This window comes from Chiloscyllium punctatum, chromosome 16 (genome assembly GCF_047496795.1).
Source record: "Chiloscyllium punctatum isolate Juve2018m chromosome 16, sChiPun1.3, whole genome shotgun sequence".
NCBI classification, from domain to species: Eukaryota; Metazoa; Chordata; class Chondrichthyes; order Orectolobiformes; family Hemiscylliidae; genus Chiloscyllium; species Chiloscyllium punctatum.
In genome coordinates, this window is record NC_092754.1 from 1,531,642 (window position 1) to 1,544,653 (window position 13,012).

General features: G+C 41.9%; 1 protein-coding gene across 12 annotated transcripts in view; it reads right to left on the bottom strand.

The window, feature by feature from the left end:
• Nucleotides 1-13,012, bottom strand: part of rap1gapa (RAP1 GTPase activating protein a) — a 558,062-nt gene that overhangs the window by 382,190 nt on the left and 162,860 nt on the right. Inside the window, exon 1 of one of the 12 annotated variants that reach the window (XM_072585933.1) lies at nt 6,299-6,467. The exons of 10 other annotated variants lie outside the window; for them this stretch is intronic. In XM_072585933.1, coding sequence (XP_072442034.1) covers nt 6,299-6,342 — 44 coding nt within the window. In that variant the 5' untranslated portion in view covers nt 6,343-6,467. Of the gene's footprint in view, nt 1-6,298; nt 6,468-13,012 lie in introns of those variants that run through there. One more of the 12 variants, XM_072585936.1, reaches the window with a different exon arrangement.

Below are 13,012 nucleotides of genomic sequence, written 5' to 3' on the forward strand. Positions count from 1 at the left end.
AGCATCCTCCATGTTTTGCTTTTATTTACTCTGTACATCTATCATCCACATAGGCTTTCACCAGAAGAGACTGAGACTTACTCGGACACTTGCTGTCTGGTTATTAATTCTGACACTCAACAACCGTCTGACATTCAGCAGGGCATAACTTCCCTTCCTCCCTTCGCAGGGACTGATCGATTGAGTATGAACTCCTTCCACATCACAATCTGTCAGATACTAATTCACCCTGTGAGATTTCACTTCAATTTACAATTAGGATTGGAACTTAATTGAGAATATTTCAGGGAAATGTAATGCTCTTATGTTTAATGCCACCATGCCATAAGAAATATTAATTGTTATTTCACAGCATGAGACTTGGGTATAAACCATTATGCACTAGAAAAATCCAATGCCTCAAATGCTAAATCATGAAGTGAGGGTGTTATAGACCCTGGTGCTCATTAATAATCTCAGTGTCACATGGCCTGACACAGTGTGACCCAGCTGCAATGCAGTTCCTGTTGAAATTCTGTGTGAAAACAAATCCTTAAGGACTATCATCAATTTTCAGGTGTACAGTGACTTTACTGAAGTCAACAGCCACCCTCGGATGACTATCTGTGTGGGGTTTGCATGTTCCCGTGTCTGCGTGGGTTTCCTCTGGTGCTCCAGGTTCGGCTGGATTGGCCATGCCAAATTACCCCATAGTGTCCAGGGATGTGCAGGCTAGGTAGATTAGCTGTAGGCTATGTAGGATTACAGGGATAGGATAGGGGCTGGGATGCCCTTTGTAGGATTGGTGCAGGCTTGATGGGCTGAATGGCCTGCTTCCACACTGGAGGGATTCTATGGCTCTATGATGCTATTCTATGATTCTAACAGTTGGGTTTACATCCAGCTGCCACCCACAGTACTCACTGCCTGATGCCAGGATCCTGTATAATGTACCTGGTGATTAGCACAGTGTGTATGGGTCAAGTGAAGTGCTCACTGCCAGGATCTTAACCTCCTGCATAAATCAGCACTTTTGAACAGTTATGACAATTTTACAGTTTTAGAATGATCCAACTCAGAAAGAGGCCTTTTGGCCCATCATTCCTGTGCTGACATTTTGGCTGGAATGTGCAGTTAGCACCATCTCCTGCTTTTCCTGAGTATACTCCTGGATTTTGTCTGACAATTGTTTGAGTCCCTCTGGTTAATGGTCTTGCTGATCTGGTCTGTCAAAGTCCCCTATGAATGCTGCTTTAAATTTCCTCTAAAGCTCAGTGGATCAGAAGGGCCTTTCAGAATCACGGCATCATTATGGTACAGAAGGAGGCCATTCAGCCCATCGTGTCTGTACTGGCTCTCTGAGCCTTTCGACTCAGTGTTGAAGAACTGCCTTTTCCCTGTAACCTCACGCGTTGTTCGATATAACTAACCATCTAATTCCACTCTCGAATGCATCAAGTGAACGTGCTTTCACCACATTTCCAAGCAATGCATTCCAGACCCAAACCATTCATCGGATTGTAAAGAAATATTTCTCAACTTGCATATGCTTCTTTTACAAAACATTTTCAATCTGTAACCTTTGGTTCTCAATCCCTTGTGCATGGGAACAGTTCCTCCCTATCTGCTCTATCCAGTTAAAAACCACAACCAGATCTCCTCTCGGCCACCTCCCCTCCAAAGACGGCAGTCCCAACTTCTTCAATCTATCTTCATGAAGTTTCTCATTCCCAGAACCATTCTTGTAAATCCCTTCTGCATTCTCTCCAATGTGTTCACATCCTTCCCATAACAGGACACCGATGATTGTACACACTCCCTGTACGTTTGCAGACATTTGAAAGACTGGCCTTAGTTTAACATCACAGCTGGAGAATAGTACTTCTGACCATCCAGCACTCCCCTGAGCGAAGCTGTGCTTTAGAAAACGTGCTTTATTCCTGGTGTGGGACTGGACCCATAACCCTCTGACTCAAAGCAAGACTGACAAGGTGAGCATTTCGAGCCAAGCTGACATCCACATTGGTGAATAATGTGTCACCCTGTTTGTGATGGAGTTGTAGAATTTTTACAGCACAGAAAGAGGGCCTTTGTCCCATCTTGTCCTTCCTGTATAACCCAAGCAGAAGGCAGCTCCCTGAAAGATAAGTTGATCCATTTGTGACTGCGCCACAGAGAACAGAAAGGTCCCCATGCCCTGCTTTCATATCTGCCATTGCGCTGCAGTGAGGGAAGGGAAGGGATGCGCCACCTACCCCCTTCACTGACACCATCAACGAGATGAAAACAAGGATTGCAGACGCTGGAAACCAGATTCTAGATTAGAGTGATGCTGGAAAAGCACAGCAGTTCAGGCAGCATCCAAGGAGCAGGAAAATCAACATTTCGGGCAAAAGCCCCATATAATACTAACCATCAACGAGATGTTGACTCTGTTAGACAATAGACAATAGACAATAGGTGCAGGAGTAGGACATTCTGCCCTTCGAGCCTGCACCACCATTCAATATGATCATGGCTGATCATCCTTAATCAGTATCCTGTTGTAAAACAGCCTCTAATTGGACCTTCAGTTATTTGAATTGAAACTAACAATTGTGGATGCTGGAAAACTGAAACAGAAACAGAAACAGAAATTGCTGGAACAACCAGGAGTTCTGATGAAACGATACTGGACTCGTTAACTTCTGTCTCTCTCGAATGCTGATGCCAGACCTGCCAAGTTTATCCAGCAATTTATGTTTTTTGTCTTTAATTATGGGAATTGGATTCCTATCTCCTTGGTGAATACTTCCCTGCTCCTGGCTTTTCCCCCGATTCGGACTGCAGGACCAGTCTAACTGGGGTCCCCAAATTCTACCTGTCCCTGAGGCACCCAATCACTTCCCAGCCAAATGTTGCCAAGTGTTAGAAACGGGCAATAGCAAAGTATGAGTTGGGAAACCCATCAAGAGCAGCTTGGATCACCTTCATGGGGAAAACCTGCAGACACTCACCACACAGCCTCTTACTGATTCCCATGCAGTATAACCCAATCTGAGCCTCTACCTTTGGCAGGGAACTGGTAACAAGGTAGGAAAACCTCCTCCAGTCGCAGTCATCTCTCCTGATGAAGGCACAGAACCGAGAATTCATGTGGACCCGAAACAAAGCGCAACATTTATTAAAAAGCAACAGTCCAGTTGGGGATGAATCATTGTGTTTTTGCCTTTGATTTTCATGGCTGTTTCTGCCAGCAGTAAATTTTACAGTTTGAAATTAGTGAGTCACATTGCCTTTGGAACATAATCCTTTAAAGTCATGAGAGGCCAGGTAGAGCCAGAATCAATTATTTTTGCAGCTGCTGAAAGCACTGGAACTATTGTAATTCTTAAAGGGAGTTCCCATGTAGTGTATGAGAATAAATTTCATGGTAACACTGAAGCAGATCAACGGGAGGCATATTTTTACACTTCTATTTGGCACCATAACAAAATTCTTGTTTGAACCAGTTCAGCCACTCGTTCTGAGAGTTTTGAGTGTTGACAGTGTCATTGAGCTCTCTTGCTGGAATAGAAAATCTAATCCTCCTTGGAAGGGGCTCATGTAAATAAAAAAACCCAAATGTATCCCACTGTCACACAGTTCTGTTGGTTACACTGCCAACTCCAGATTGGCCGTGAATTGGAGTTCCACTCCAGAAGCTAAGCACAGAGGTCAGGACTGCTAGTCTGGGCAGTGACGGGGGACTGCTGTCTGCCATCTTGGGTGGGCAGGAATGATCCAAAGGCAATGATATGAAGAAGAAGAGGGGAGATCTGTCTGGTGACCTGGTCAATGATCCCCCTCATGAGGTATAACCCTATGTGAACCTCTACCTTTGGCAGGGAACAGATAACAAGGCAGGAAAACCTCCTCCATTGACCTGGTCAGTGTTCTGCCCCTCAACCAATATCACAATAAGACAGATGATCAACTCATTCACCCATTGCTGTTTGTGGGAGCTTGCTGCTGTATTTCCTACATTAGTCACTACACTTCAAAAAGTGCTTTAATAACTGTAAATGTTTGAAATATCCTGAAGTGATGGAAGTGATGACAGAAATGTAAGTCTTCCAGCATAGAATGGTCACAGCTTGCCTGAAGTCCATTTGGCCCAACATGGCATCCTAGTTGTTTGCAGGAGTAACTCACCCAGTCCCACCTTCCTACCCTTACCCCTTCTTAGGTGCATGTTCAGGTTCCTTTTCAATCTTTGAACCTGCTTTCCCCACACTCTCAGGCAGTGCATTCTGAATCCTAACCACTCAGTGCATTGACCTTCCCTTTCATGTCACCCTTCATTCTTTTGCCAATCACATCAAATCTGTGTTCTCTGGTTCTCAAACCCCTCCATCAATAGGAACCACTTTTCTCAGTGTGCTAATCTAGACCCTTCATAATTTTTGAAGACTTCTAACAAATCTCTTCTCAAAATTGTCTCCTCTCAAAAGATCAAACCAAACATTTCTGGACCATCCTGATCATTAAAGCCTCCCATCTCTTGAGCAGTTTCTGTGAATCTTCCCTGCACCCTCTCTAATGCATTCCTATCCTTCCTGAAGTGTGGTCACTAGTTGGATCAAATTGGAGACCAAACCAGTTTTAAACAGATTCACCATAACTTCCGAGCTGATGAAAGTCCAGGATCTCATACACATCATTAACAGAATTCTCAACCTGCCCTGCCCTTCATTTTTCAGAAAGGTCTTTGTTTCATTAATTTTACTCAAGACTTGTGAATAGAATACTGGGTGTATTCCAGGATTAATAAACCATTCACCTAGCAAATTCCACACATAAGCTCCTGCCAAGTTGCTTTTAATGGTATGTAAAAATCAGTAAATTGTTTATTTAATATAAAACAGTTTCCTGCAATGTCATGGAGTTCAATGGAATCAGAACAAAGGAGAAGAATTTATCCCAGAAACATTCAAATCTGAGTGTAGCAGATACAGGGGAACAACACCCTCTGAGCCACTCTCCAGCCTGACTTGGAAATATGTTGCTGTTCCTTTACTGTCACCAGGTCAAAATCCTAGGATTCCCTCGCTCAAAGGATTGTGCGTCAACCTACAGCACATGGACTGCAGTGGTTCAAGAAGGCAGCTCACCCCCACCTTCTCAAGGGGCAACTAGGGACAGGCAATAAATACTGGGCCCAGCCAGAGACACCCACATACCTTGAAAGAATTTAAAAGGATGCCCTATCATACTGACCTGTATTCAAAGTATTTACCCTTCATCCACTCATATTATAAGTTTATTGTTGTCTCGTGTTTTTTTGCAATCTTCCTCAATATTTGCTGCACTTCCCATTTTGATGGCAATTTGTAAAAAAAGATTATGCATGCTGAGTTCAAATTTTTCACATAAATAGTCAATAATAAGTGTTCCCTGGATTAATCCCAACAACCTTCTTCCATCAGTCTGAGTAAATTCCTTTATTACAGCCCTTCCCCATACTCTACTCATTCTGTTTATAGATGCTACAGAAAACTGTTTCTTTCTGTTTCCTAATCCAGTGTCAACCTGCGCACCATTCATCACCAAACACAATGACAAAGCAAAGGAGACACATCATTGCTCAAGCTATGCCCTTACATGATATACATTCACGCACACACACCCTCACACACATCCACAGTGACTGAATAAGAGGCAGGTTAATCCTGGCAAATTATTCCCATCCCCTCCCTAACCTGAGGTTCTGCAGTAAATTATAATGCTGTCTAAAGAGCATTCAGTTAATCTACTTTATGCTGATTAGTTAAAGCCCCTGAACACCCTGATTATTATAAAGCTGTGCTGGATTAACTCCTGTAATTGTAGTAACTAAAATAATAGCAGATAAGCACCAAGAGTGAAAAAGTAGGCATTTTGATTGTTTTGCTTCATTTTAAGCAAACATTGGGGTTTGGTCTAATGTCGGGACCTAATTAATGAATTGAAATGTCATATTCCTGAACCCCTCATTTCACCTCTGGTGCTCGGGACCTTGTATCAGAACAAAAGTGCTACATTTTGCCTTGAGCAAACCTCCAGTCGGGCTAACTTCAGATGTTTCCAAACGAAAGTAACAGATTTAAATTAGTCTCATAAAATCGTTCAGAGAACAATATCTTAGGCAGTTAATAAATAACAAAGGACACAGATTGTAAACGGAATATCTCTCAGCAATTTAACTCAGTGGGGTTTTGCAGGTGGCTTGTATGTAACTGGATATTTAACAAGTAGAGTCAGACAATGTTCTTCATCAGTTGTACAGTATTTGTCTTCTGGAAAAGGAAGAAGCACTTACCCTCCATATGCTCCAAAAGTGAAGCTTCTTTTCCTTCTCTCCATGTTTTATCCACTAGACAATCTTCCTTGGGGATTTTTTCTTGCAATGAAACAGCAGGGAGGGTTAAGCCTCCCTTGAGCTGTTGTTACTCCACACGGGGCTTTGCTTCTTCAAGAACCAACTGTTGCCAATTCAGGCAGAAAACGAGAAGCTCAGAGCTCCATTTCCTGTACAGTATCTCATAGCAACAGCCAGATTCCCGTCAGCCAGAACTTTCAGTGAAAACTAGTTTCATTCAAGATCTTTCAGACACAAACTCTGATTAGCAATGCTATTGCCTGTTGTTATGTAGAAACATTTTATGGTGCAAATTTCTTCAAAAAGTTACAATTTATCTCAAATCTCGCTTTGTTAAAATAAAAGCAATTTTGTTACTTAGGATAAGGGACAGTGTGTCTTTTCATCATTTTTGAGGAAAACTACATGACAATTAGGCAATTAAATCACAGAGCCTTAAAGATAGAGATGGCCTTGTGTGAACTACCAGAGCAGTGCTACACGTGCTCTCAGGCCATGTATCTCCGTTATAGAAAAATCTTACATACTTTTAACCCCATATTGTTCAAGTGTCAGATTGGACACTGTCTGTATTGTTAGAAATGGAATGTACAGTAAATTCTCAATACCATCCTTTGTCTGGTTACAGGGTGATTTTTTTTGCTACAAGTTAACTGTGCCAGGCATCAGTCAGTTCTGAATGTCAGAAAAGCAAATGTTGAATTTGTCGGGAGTTCTTATTAAACATTGTAAACTAGACGGCTCCTCCAAGGATCTGACTTGTCCCTGCTCTCTGTGTTTCTCAAGCTATGCATTCTGTGCACATGAACAGAAAGGTTTCTTTTGTCAGTGGGTATGATCCCTAGACACATATTTACATAAAACACTGCTGGATAAGCATATCAAAGAGCTCCAAATACAAATGTATTTGATGTCACTGCTGTGGCTACTTCAATCCTATGAGTGTTCCTAGTGAATCTCTTACATAAATGTTTAAAAAATAAGGTGCTGCAAATAATAAACACTTTTAGCTAGACCAGCCGACCTCCCACAATGTTGTTCATGAACACAGAGTTAATTTAGATGGGCATTCTACTGAGCAGAATTGAATGATTGCTGTACAGCTCAGCTATAAGTTGAATTCTATTTCTGCTGCATAAATTTGTGTCACAGGAGCCAGCTGTCAGTGAACATTGTAATGCTCAGGAGACTGACAGCTCCAAGGTCTACCTACTTTAGACTGATCCAAAATATTAATTCTAGTCAATGCTGCCTAAAAACAATGGGAGGGCTTATTGTAAGGTTTTCAATAGGTCGCTCAAAACTGAAGAGCAAGTCTAGTACGTGGAGAAGATAGAGAAAGGCAGAAGCAAGCCCTACACAGAGAAGAAATGTTAAGCTGTATTGTTGAGAGAATGACCAAACTACACTGGTTCGGTGTAGTTGGAGATCCTGTGTTGTTGGAACTCAGGAAGATGTTCTCGAAGTTGGTAGAGAGTTGAGTGTTGAAGTCAGGATTCTGGAAAAATCCTGAGAGTTGTAGGGCCGCAGAAGAAGCTGTATGCCTCAATGGTTCAGTGCAGCTGTGAATGAGGATGTCGGAAGCATACAAGCAATATGTCCTTTCTGTAACTGAGCTGGATTAGAGCTCAGGAAATCAATATAGTATAGTTGTGGTTTGGTGAATCCTGCTGTTTGTGAAAAGCTGGTGTTGTGCTTGTGAGCAAGTGCCCTGTCAAAGAACCCATGGGAGCATAAACTGGGAAAAGGAGTTTTAGGGCCAGGTTATCAAGAATGAAGCATTGTAATCCCTTTTGAAGCTTGACTGAGATATGGTGACTCACAACAACATGGACACTGAGAGTGAGGGGTTGCTGAGAAATCCTTAGCATCTGTCTTGATTGCATTTGCTATTGGATGTGTTCTGTATGGATAATTGTCTTTTACTCACATTTGCCTCATGTTAATTTTGAGATGTTAGAATATAACGCATGTCTATCATGTCTATATCCTTGAAAATTCCCATGTCACTAATTAGTTTGACGGGTCAGATTCCTTATAAGGATGGTTACTGAGAGATAAGATACTCTCTGTGACTACGGTTAATGATTCTATTGAATAGCTGATGTGTAGACTCCCCAATGATTCCTGAAGAAGCTGAATGTAGATACAACGCAGCCATTTTTAACCCAGGACCATTGTGGAGCAGACAATAAGCCTCATGAAGATGAGGTTCCAATATTTGTATTGGTATGGGATGGCCTGAGGCATGTTCTGGACATTGTGCCCCACATGACTGGAGCAGGCAGAAAGGGTGTGATAGACTCTGAAGAGCTGAGGCAACAGTAGTGGTGTTCTGTGGAGAAAGATTTAGATTAGATTCCCTACAATGTGGAAACAGGCCCTTCGGCCCAACCAGTCCACACCGACCCTCTGAAGAGTAACCCACCCAGACCCATTTCCCCTCTGACTAATGCACCTAACACTATGGGCAATTTAGCATGGTCAATTCACCTGGCTTGCACATCTTTGGACTGTGGGAGGAAACCAGAGCACTCAGAGGAAATCCATGCAGACATGCAAACTCCACACAGACAGTTGCCCGAGGCTGGAATCGAACCTGGGATCCTTATGCTGTGAGGCAGCAGTGCTAACCACTGAGCCGCCATGCTGTCCCACATTGAGCAAGATGACCATCATCCTCTGCATATTAGCACTACAGTGTCAGCAGCAACAAGCCAGGCTGATTTAACATAGATGTGAGCAACATGCAGTCATGGTAAAATTGTCATTACTGGAAAGACATGAAATCCCTGCTAATTCTCAGAAGCCAGTGCTGCTCTTGTATGTTTTTTCTTTGCTTTTGCTGTTGCTGAATAAAACATTATTTGAAGATTTGTCAGTTTGTGATGATCCACATTGAACAATGAGAGGATCTTGAACTACACTGGGGTAAGTGTAGCACTCCCTTTGATTAGGCTCTATGACATATACTAAGAATGAGCACTCTGTGAAGGTTAATTCTTAACTAGCAATGCCTACTTGGATTTGCAATGGTGAGTTAGCTATGTCATCTCTGTACATTTCTTTTCCATTCCCCTCCCATTAAGTGATGATGTACAGCAGCTGCTGACAAGCAGCACTCAGATTCCCTACAATGTGGAACCCAGGTCATTCAACCCAACAAGTCCACACTGACTGTCCAAAGGGCGTCCCACCCAGATTCAACCCCTATCCCCATAACCGTGCATTTCTTATGGCTAATTCACCGAATTTACACACCCCTGGACACTTTGGGCAATTTCACATGGCCAATCTACACATCTTTGGATTGTAGGAGGAAACTGGAGCACTTAGACAAAACCCACACAATCCCAGGGAGAATGTGCAAACTCCATACAAACAGTCACCCGATGCTGGGATTGAACCCGGGTCCCTGATGCCGTGAGGCAGCAGTGCTAACCACTGAGCCACCGTGGAAGACACACAAACGCTAAAGAAAAGAACAAGTTGTCAGTTTTTCCAGTCTATCATATATTTCATCAACAGTCTCTAGCACTACAAAAATAAACATGTTTAATTCAAGGAATTCTATCCAGGACATTCCTTTCTCGGATAATAGTGCTTCAGAAATTTTTTACATCTTGTTATTGTTAAGTTTTTGCATATTGTTCTTGATTTCCAAGGTATATATCTATATTAAAAGAAATAGAACAGAAGGTAGTAATAATGCAAGAAAATAAAGATGAAATCTTGCCAACTTTGTGGTGAAAGCTATAATTTGTTCCACCTGTAACACTCTTGATAAACCAGCATTTATCCCAAAGCAAACCCTCTGCAGGAAATCTTTGACCTTGCTTTCACACTGAATACAAATTGCTAACCCTAGTACCATTCTTCCTCAGTAATTTTCTGTTAATCCAAAAGGAGGGAGGAAGGACAGTATTCAAAAGATAGGAATTAATGAAGTTTGCAACCAAAGCATTTTGACAAAATGGTTAATAAGGCATAGGTGATCCTTCATTTTACAAACAGAGGTGTTGACCAATACGATCCTGAGCTTTCTGAATCATGGTGATTGATTGACCAATGATGAAGTGATTCAAAGCGATAATGAGCAAGAAACAGGTTACAGAATTACAGGCAGATGACTTTACAATTTTGTAATTCGGGCTCCTGTGGGACAATGGTAATGACCTTACCTCTGGCCAGGCTGCCCAGGTTTAGGTCCCACCAGCCCCTGGAGCATGTCATAACATGTCTAAATGGATTGGTTAAAACAGAAACTTTTCACTCCCTCTGTCCTTCATGAATCTGGAGTTGAGGTTTTACCTGCTGGGAGTTGCTAAGTGACATTCCGTCCTCAGAGCCTGGCTGTAATACCCTGGAGTTTCAATAAGGTCCAACAGACATTCACCTGCCTACAAAACCCGTCAGGGTTAATGTAACAGGAGACAGTGGGAAAGGAGCTCACTCCATATGGTTAAACCCTGTCCAGTTTGAGTTAAGTTAAAATTGATTGTTTGGTCTTAGCCACATGATCTCAGATAACTGACTGACGGATTGGCATTGTCCCAGTTGTGAGATGCAAGGCATGCAGCATCCAAACTCGGCTGAGGACAGATTCAAGTATCTCCTGACCTTCTTTTCAATGGCTTAACAAACTGATTCTGGAGAGACAATGTCTATCCACATGGGAACTTTCAAATAGGAACAGAAAACAATGGGATCAGAGTAGACCATTCAGCCCTTCGAACCTGCTCCACCATTCAATAAGATCATGGCTGATCATTCAGCTCAGTCCTCTGCTCCCACATTCTTTCCATACCCATTGATCCCTTTAACATTATCCACATCTAACCCCTTCTTGAAACCATTCCATGTTTTAGCCTCCACTGCTTTCTGTGGCAGAGAATTCCCCAGGCTCCCCAATCTCTGGGTGAAACATTTCTCCTCATCTCAGTCCTAAATTATCCATTTCCTTAGACTGTGACCCCTGGTTCTGGACTCCCCAGTTAGCAGGAGCATCCTTCCTGCATATACCCTGTCTATTCCTGTTAGAGTTTTATAGGGTTCTAGATTTTTTAATAAATAAAAGTGAAATTCTGCAGATGCTGGAAATCTGAAATAAAAACTGAAAGTGCGAGAGAAATGCAGCTGGTCTGGGAGCAGATGTCTCTCCCCTGATACTGCCTGAGCTACTGAGCTTCTCCAGCACTTTCTGATCTCATGCCCCTTGTCAATGATATAGGATGGTCTCTGATGTTACTTTGTGCAGGGCTGGCACATACTGTAGACCTCTGGAAACTACATCATCATAACAGAAATTTTACACATAGCTGGTGTTGCCTTTTTCATTGATTGTCAACTCGAACTTCCAACTATCATGTTTGACACTGAAGGCTTTTGTGTCTCTATTGGCAATGTCCTTCAGTTGGAGCATTGGGTGTGCTGCCTAGCTCAGTTGACTGGGTGGCTGATCTATGATACAGAGTGATGCCAACAGCATGGGTTCAATTACTGCATTGACTGATACTACAGTGACAGACTCTCCCTAACCTCTCCCCTTGCCTGAAGTGTGGTTTACCCTGAGGTTAAACCAACCCAATTGTTTCCGTCTAATGAGAGAACAGGACTATCTTTCTGAGGGTTTCTTAGCACAGGTTACCCTCTCATATTGTGAAGAAAGTATAGGAATATAGTTAATTGTTTAGAATTTAGATACATTTAAAATTTAAATCTGGAGTCAGTACAGGAAAGGGTTATCTTTTAATACCTTCTTTTAGTTAAATGTGCCACCTCCAATATCTCCCCTATTTAGAATGATATCTCTGGAATGTGCAGATATAAAAAATATCACAGGGAGTCATTTCTAGGTGAAACAGATTAAGGGAAAAGGTTGATTCAATGACTTAAAGAGTATGTGGAACAGGTTAGCATCTACTATTGAAAGAAGAAATGTTCTTGTGTAAATAGGTGCTCGCACGTAAAGCACGAGAAATTAAATTTCAGGGAATAGTACACAGTGGTACACGAGAACCAGCTACAAATCAGTGATGAATGATTGACCACAAAATGGAAAAAAAAGCAGATGTTATTTGGCTGGGAGTTAAACTTGATTGAGAAAAGGATTATTCATAAAAGATCACTATGAAAAAAGGCATTTTTAAAAACCAACATATTGGTTTTCCGAAGATTACTCATATTCAATATTGCTTAGAAGTCTTAAGTTTTAAAGATTTGTGGGAAAAAAGGAATTAATTTCAGGTTTTGTGGTAATATCTGCAGTGGTTCCTTGAAAAGAAGACTTTGAAAGTTCACTGTGGATATTGGAAATTTGTCTTAACAGGGCCTCCTACAAACCAAGTGCCTCGTGGAAACTGCTTGCTTTACTGTTGACCCTGCTAAGGCTGGTTTTATCTACAGTGACTGGCTTGGAGAGGTTCTTGTTTTATCAAGTAGAGTTGGAGGAAAGCCTGCTCTAAACAAACTCTAAAAAGTTAATTTCTACCGTTTTGAAAATGAAAACCCTCAATGTAAGTTCATGGAGAAAACTATTTGTTCTTTTGAAAGAGTGATTGAAAAACCATCTCAAGATCGTATTTCCTGAGAAATTGTGTCTGAGATTTCAGAGATAGCTGTGTCTGCTCAGTGTTTTCACCACATGTACCAAAG